The sequence below is a fragment of the Carya illinoinensis genome, chromosome 3, assembly GCF_018687715.1.
Source record: "Carya illinoinensis cultivar Pawnee chromosome 3, C.illinoinensisPawnee_v1, whole genome shotgun sequence".
Classification (NCBI taxonomy): Eukaryota; Viridiplantae; Streptophyta; class Magnoliopsida; order Fagales; family Juglandaceae; genus Carya; species Carya illinoinensis.
Window position 1 is genome coordinate 54,513,366 of NC_056754.1, and position 7,790 is coordinate 54,521,155.

The window sequence follows — 7,790 nt, forward strand, 5'->3', positions numbered from 1 at the left end:
CATTAACTTTGAGAGCGAAACAGAGAACTCGAGGGGAAAGCAATAGTAGCAAGTTGTATAAACTAATATGAAGGATTCTTTCACATGCCCCTTGAAAGGTTTTTTCCTTAGCATTTTGCACAGAAATTACAATCCTGTATACATCTTGAAAATTAAGATACTTTAATGTTGAATGTTGCGTTTGTAATGAGTGAGATCACAAAAGCTATCAACCAAGCGCGCACCTCATCAAAACCAAAATCTTTCTTAAAACGAAGCACTTCCTTTTGCAAATTCAAGGATTAACAATTAAGATAAAAGTAACATCTATGACAAACAACAGGAAAAACGGAAAATAGACGGCAGCAGTTGCTCCAGTGAATGGGAAAGCATTCCAAATTCAAGGTATGAAATTTGCACCTAAGAAGATAAGAGCAATGAGCCTAATTTGGCCAATTCTCTTCAATTAAGGTGTTATTCGAGAACCCAAGTGGCTGTTCACCCCGAGATAAAAGCAGATGGACGGGGAATTTTCTAACCAGTTATCATGATGTACGCATTCTCAATACATCATTCAATATGCCTAATAAAATTGTGGAACCAACATGTTGGTAGCCTGAGGTAGGTATACCCTCCAACAGAGGCCAAAACAGTCCCTAAAGTAGAAAACCCTAGTGGGAAATTTATAGCTATGGCAAGAAAAGAGGAAAAAGAAATCTACTCTTTAACAGTTTTATAGAGAACATGAGTCCAACTCTCCAAGTAGAATCTCAGCAATTGCTCCACCAAACTGGATTTCCCATATGCTAATGTTGGGATGAATAATGAATATTGCACTAAAGAGGATGATAATGGTGAAGAGTAATGTTTAGATACATGTCTAATGTCTAGTGTGCACAAGTCTCGTACAAGTCATTTAAAAAAAAAAAAAACCTGTTATGAAAAGGTTAATTTTTTTTACTGGGATTTACCTTTTTGCAAAACACTTACATGAAATTTTGCATTCTAATGCGTAGAAATTAATTTCAACAGTAAACACCAATATAACTCACTGATCAATGCAAATTTTAAGTTGTCTAATGTCATAGGACTTAGAAGTGAGGAAAAGAGATGGCTGACAAGTTTAGACGCAGTTGATAGAGATAGAGAACGATCGGCAAGTATTTAGAGCTTTTTAATCATTTCGTCTCCAGTCTGCCCATGATGATCCCATTTAAATTTATTCTGACGAAAACCTTTAGATCTCCCTAGAACCTTTTTTTTTTTATTATTATTGTAAAACTTGGAAGCTAGAACTCAAGAGGTGGACCTTTATGCTTTCAAACTGGCAAGTTTTAAATAAAGTTATCATTGTTATTTTCAAATCTATGAATTGGAAAGGGATGATGCGACCGACCAATACAAGTAAAGGAGATGCTTCAAAAATCATGTAAAAGATAGATAGATAGATAGACAGACAGATTCAGGATATGATGAGTAAATAACTTTTTTCTTGTGTTTTTGGGAAAGATTTCTGTTATGTTAAAGGGAAAGCCTATTTACTGATTTAACTCTCCTCGGATCCGTTCATTTACAGTCGTGATTTGCTCCATGTTTGATAGGTATAATAGGTGCTCGATTTATTCGCCATCATAGGATTTTGTGTGTAAAATTCACCTCTACTTTCTCTTGCTCCTATGCCACGTACTTTGATCTCTCTCTCTCTCTCATGCCGATCTTCTCTTTGCATATTTTTTAAGTGGGCCAGTTCAATCAACAAGCGTGATCATTCTCGCAACGAAGAATCCAAAAAGTTAAAGAAAAAAAAAAAGTGAATGACATGTTTGAGCAGGCAGTTCTTTGAGGCATTTAGGCATGGACGGCGGGATTCTCATCGTGTGAACGTGAAGATTTACGTAAGAAAAGACCTAATAAATATGTATTTGTCCTACTTTTTCTTTTTTGTGACGCTTCTGGGAAAGTTGAACCCGAATCTTTGAGTAAAATAGACGGAAGGTAACAGACGACAAGAAGAGTAACAACTTTTTGTGAATGCTATCCATTCTATAAAGTGCTCTCAAAGCTCCACTAATGGCGTTACATCACTTTGATGCAAATCTTCGACACTCTCCAAAGCTGCTGGGACCCTTTCTGACTAGATATGTGTAGGAAAGAAACCCAAGTTGGATTGGATGGACTGTTGAAGTTAATGATGCTAATGATTCTCAGTCCCTCAAATGAGAGTGAAATGTATTAATATGCGATACCTACTACTGATAATTGACAGTTGAAAAAAGAATACAATCTTCCATGTTCTCTTTTTGCCTATAATAATCTTGGTGCTTCACCCAGTTTTTTGGTGGGGAAGAAGCAAGAGAAATGAAAATGTCAAGGGGGATTGAGTTTGTGAAGTTGAGGAAGAGAATTTCATGTGATGGGTCTGCAATCACTGTTGTGAGTGTCAAAAGAAGAGCGCACCAGTTGGATTGTTGCCATGGATCTCGTCTTTTGAGGCAGTTGGTTTGGAAGTTCAAGTCCCTTTGGAAGCAAAATTTTTGTTTGCAAAGGAGCAAGGCACAGTACAGCTATGATCTTCACAGCTATTCTCTCAACTTTGATGATGGTTTCTCTAATGACTATCCCTTACACGATGGTTCCAGATGATTTTGTTTTTCCTTTTTTTCAAAATAATCAATGAACGGTCCTCAGGCCTTCCATTGTTTTTTAGGCCATTTTTGAGGCATATACGCAAGGTTTCATTGAAGATGATGGGATGATTTGTGAATATATGAATGATTTTCTCAGCTCTAGTTATTATTTTAGTCTTGCTTGACTAGTGGCAGATTGTTTAACATCAAGCCGCTCTCTTTACAAGCACCAAGCCTCTTTCTATGTTAATTTCTTCATGGCCTCTTTCTATATTGCTCCTTATGTTTGTGAAATTCATCTGAATTTGCCCATTGCAGTAATCCGCTTTGGAATGGTTGCACACTTTTTCCCCTGCCCACGACATCTACTGATCTACATGCAACCAAACTGAGGAAGAAAGGATATCACAAAATTTTTCAAATTTGCCCATTATTGATTTATTTTTAATTTCACATTTTGGTTTTGGGTCAGAAATTATTTGCAATTAGCTGGCGAGAATAATAATAAAATCCCCACCAGATCTAAGAACAAAATCGATGTCTCTTTTTCCTAGTTAAAAAACTATGAACTTTCCCACATTCTGAGAGAGAGAGAGAGAGAGAGAGAGAGAGAGAGAGGCATATTCTTTTCCCAATAAATGTAGAATTTGAACTTTGAAGTCAAGTTTCTGATATTCCTTTTAGAGACTGTACAACTTTATTAGCTGGCGTCTTCAATACATGTGATGTGCTGTGCGTGTTCTCTCACAAAAGAGATTGATCTTGCACCCCCCTTTTTTTTGGGGGGATATTAGTAGAGATTAGCCAACAGATGCAAGTATCTTATGCGTCCAGATGCAACAAGTCATTCTGAAATCCAAGACGAATTGACTCTTTAAGAAAGAGTTATCAGTTCATCTTCTTGCAAACTTGGACTCTAAAGAGTGTTTGGATTTGGTTTTAGTAAGCAGTTTAAATATTTACAAGAAGGTTGAGCAGGTATTATTTACTTTTCTATTAGTTGAAGTCCAAATTTCCTTGAAAAATCAAAGTCTTGTACCAGAACTTAGGGACAACTCATGCTAAGATACAATGTCAATTAAGCATTGTGGAGGAGAGATTACAAAGCTCCAGGTTATGATATGGTTTTTGAGCCTTTTGAGTTATTCATCTAATTCTCATGTTTCTTTCCATTCTGAATTACTCTTAACAAAAGCCTTAAAAGGAAAATGACTGTGCTTGGCATCTGTAACAGTTTCTTTTGGGATTTTCCCCTATCCATTGGCATATCCCTCCTGTTGACCAAAAGATCATGACTGCTATGGTGCAATCCACTACCACCAAAATCGATTGGAAACATGTGGGGAAGCCAAGCAAACAACTTTATATTTAAAATTGAATCTAAAATCTATTAAGATAGAAGGTGACCAGGTTCATATCTGAATGCAGATATCACAGAAATATCCCTCTCCACAAACTATATAACATTTTATATTTATGTATAGCAAAAAGCTTCTCTACCTCTCTCTTTTTGGGCCAACCCTTCAAACCTTTCTTGGTAACACTTCAACTAGTGCATATGGTTGTAATCATATCCATTATGGGCCAAATCTAAGCCCAACTCCCTAGGCCAAAACTGTACAAAGACGCGGTTGCCGCGTTGTCTTGACTCTTACTACATAGTGCATAACCAAAAGGAAACAAGAAAAAAATAATAATTAGACACAACCTCGTAGGGAACAGCATCTATGAGTTGTGAAGCATGAGTTTTCTTTTTGTCTTCTTGCTCGTTATGTACTCAATTAGTCCAAAATTAATTTGCTACCAATCCAATGTAATCAATTACCCCATGTGATCATCAAAGACAGGCCATGACACCATCCCCCACCCCCATGTGACCCTTTTATGTGCCTGCTCTCCCCCACTCCAAATAACTTCACCATTCTCCATCCTCCTCATCATTCTCTCTTGACCTTTTGTGAGAATGCAAATGGGAAAACTCCTAGGATTCCTACTGCTCTTCTCAAGCCTCTGCATCGGATTTGTGTCTGCAGATTGGAACATATTGAACCAGAAAAGGAAAAATGGGGTGGGATCTAGCTTGAAGAACTATTGTGAGAGTTGGAGGATCAATGTTGAACTAAACAACATTAGGGGATTCGAAGTTGTGCCCGAAGAATGCGTGGAGTACATTAAGAAATACATGACATCTTCGCAATACAAAGCTGACTCCGAAAGAGCGATTGAGGAGGTCATTCTTTACCTAAGCCATTGTTGCACCATGAAGGGAGATGGTAAAGATGCATGGATTTTTGATGTTGATGATACGCTTCTGTCCACCGTACCTTACTACAAGAAACATGGCTTTGGGTAAGTTCAAAGTAGTACTATGATATATTTGTTTTCATTGATATAATGCATGCCGATAGATCGGTTCCAGGAGCCTCCAATAAATGCATTGGTGATAACAGCACTGAGGTTTACAAGTCTCAAATCTAGGGAAGATCAGATCGTTTAGTTTTCCTCAGCTATATGTTGTTCTACAAAGAAACGTCACTCCCAATGAATTTTTAGTAAAAAAAGTATAGCAATTCCATGTTTTTAACCTATTTTTGCAATGCAGAGATGATTTTCTTTTCTTCTTTCAGTAATGAGACAATGCAGGGCAATGAGCTTTTGTCATTAATTTTTGAGAAGTTATTTTGTATTGGGACTATGTATTGGACCAACTTCAGCAAATTGGGCCTTATTTTCATTTGCTAAGAGCCTGCTCAATTTTGTTTGCTCTAGTTTTCTGATAGCCTATGCAATTAATGGGTTATGAAACTCAAATCAGGGGAAGGAAGCTGAATACAACCTCTATGGAAGCATGGATGGGAGAGAGTAAGGCACCAGCTCTTGAGCACTCATTCAAGCTCTTCCACGAGATCAAAGACAGAGGTCTTAAGATCTTTTTGATTTCTTCAAGAAAGGAAACACTAAGATCTCCCACTGTTGATAACCTCATCAAGGCTGGTTATCATGGATGGACGAGTCTGGTACTAAGGTATGTATGTTCATCCACTACAATGCTTCTAATTCTATTTAATTTTTCTGTCTTTCCCTTGATCCAACGACATGGTGGAAGCCAAGCCTTTTAATAAACAACATTACACCTACCTTGGGAATTTTTTTTAGTCATTATTTTCTCCATTTAAAAATGCATAATTGTTTGTTCTGATATAAAGGTAACACAGAGTTGTGTGCTACAGAGGTTTTTTTGTGAGTGTTTTTGCCTTGAAGAATTACTACCCCGTCTTGTTTTTCAAAGCTCCCATGTCTGCTAGACATCTAAATGGATATTATCAGTACAAGATTAAAACGGATGGATTTTAGCTGGTAGAAGCCTGAAACTATCCTGAAGAATTCTATCAATCAACTACATATATGTACAGGGGTCTTGAAGATGAATTTATGGAAGTGCAAACATACAAATCCAAGGCGAGGCAGCATTTGACTAATCAAGGGTACCGCATATGGGGCATTATCGGAGATCAATGGAGCAGTTTTGAGGGGCCTTCCTCAGTAAAAAGAACATTCAAACTACCCAATTCCATCTACTATCTTGCATAGAAGTCTCAAGCTATAAGAGCATGTTCATTTGAAGTCCAAGCTACTATTTTTCTTCTAGATTGTCCCTCACAGAGTTATCTCCACCTGATCTTGCACCTTCATCCTTGTTCAAGTCCATGATTATAAAATATCATCAACATCTTTTAAAAAAAAAAAAAAGAAGAAGATCCAATGCTTTGTGTACTGAGATTTTACCTTAAACCTAATAGCAGATTGTTCAAAATAATTGAAGAGAAAAATTCAAATATGCGTCTAAAGTGAACATCATAGAGCAGAGGTTACACATTGAACAAGGAAAAAAAAAGATCTGATCAGGGTAGTTATCATACACGAGAGTGAAGGGTAGTAGGGGGATATTACACATGATAAGCCAAATAACGTATTCATCTGTGGCCAACAAAATAATTGAAAAGCAGACTCAAAAGCAGTTCTCAAGGCTCCAAAGCCGTGACTTATGCCTGACTTGTGTCAATTTTGCAACCAACAGTCACTATCAATGTCTCAACAGTCAAATGGCATATCTAATCCTAATAACCCCACTTGGCATTAATCTGAAAGTCATCAAGTTTTGTTCACATTACCAAGATCCCACCTGTTAAAATCTTTGGGGAAGCTTGTTGTCATGATGAGGTTTATATGACTTTTTGTTTCGGTATTTGTAAATTTTTCATTGTTTGCACTTGGGTGCTGCTCCCACTGATTTTGTGAGCTTTGAACTGAAGTAGTCTTTTTTTGGGAAAAGAAAACTCAGCTATCATTGTTCGAGTCTATGAGATTAATGACTTATTATCTGGCAAAGTGGAAAATGGTCCCTTTAAGAGACTTTGCTAAACTAAAATTGGGGCAAAAGTGTCTTATATGTAGCAAATGCTCATAATAAAAAACCAGAAAAAAGAAGGATCTATGTAGATTATACCTGATAGAAATCTTATCAAATTGAGAGTTGGAGATACCATAGTGTTTGGATAGAAAATATTCGGACTTGACCCAAGTAAATTTTCCATCTCGGTGCAAGTTTCTGATGTAATTTTCAAGTCCAAAGTCTGTTTGTACAATCTAGATACTGATACCTGAAAGCTGTTCTTTTCTCCAATATACCCATCTATTGGAGTGGGTATATATATATATATATGCTCTCTAAGAAGAATCCAAGTCTCACAGGTACATATAGGGCATGTATGATTTGTTTGGTGGGGCAGGAGTTTAATTTAGGAGGTCCGAAAAGAACATTCAATCTACCAAAGCATAAAGCACACAATTTGCAAGCATACTTATGTTGTTTCAAGGATGTTGGTGGTTGTGATGAATGATGGTGGTTATGAAAATCAGATGTCATACGTGAGAAAAATATGGTAAAAAAAACAAAAATATATATTATGGTGCATGACATTATACAAAAACCGTGGTAATCTCTAAGAAGTATTAGATGATAGATGTAGACACATAAAGCATAATCCACGGCACTTGTTGAGTAATTAACGTTATCTAGAATAAAATCCATATGCACAATCCTAGTTGCACTTGTGGGAAATTACTTGTCGAGAGCCCATGCATCCCGGGATTAGTTAGGAATCAAGACGTTGTTCCTAGACG

At 36.9% G+C, this 7,790-nt stretch overlaps 1 protein-coding gene across 1 annotated transcript; it reads left to right on the forward strand.

The window, feature by feature from the left end:
- Positions 1 to 4,357: 4,357 nt before the first annotated feature.
- Positions 4,358 to 6,442, forward strand: LOC122305383 (acid phosphatase 1). The gene is made up of 3 exons (XM_043117879.1): positions 4,358 to 4,955; positions 5,422 to 5,631; positions 6,020 to 6,442. The coding sequence occupies exons 1-3, from the start codon at positions 4,570 to 4,572 to the stop codon at positions 6,195 to 6,197; spliced, it is 774 nt and encodes a 257-aa protein (XP_042973813.1). The 5' UTR covers positions 4,358 to 4,569; the 3' UTR covers positions 6,198 to 6,442.
- Positions 6,443 to 7,790: the final 1,348 nt, after the last annotated feature.

Bases quoted from the DNA above. Each gene is read 5' to 3' on its own strand.
- LOC122305383 (XM_043117879.1), top strand. From the start codon at position 4,570: ATGCAAATGGGAAAACTCCTAGGATTCCTACTGCTCTTCTCAAGCCTC. The intron at 4,956-5,421 runs GTAAGTTCAAAG...AACTCAAATCAG, and splicing joins TACAAGAAACATGGCTTTGG to GGGAAGGAAGCTGAATACAA. The intron at 5,632-6,019 runs GTATGTATGTTC...ATATATGTACAG, and splicing joins TGGACGAGTCTGGTACTAAG to GGGTCTTGAAGATGAATTTA.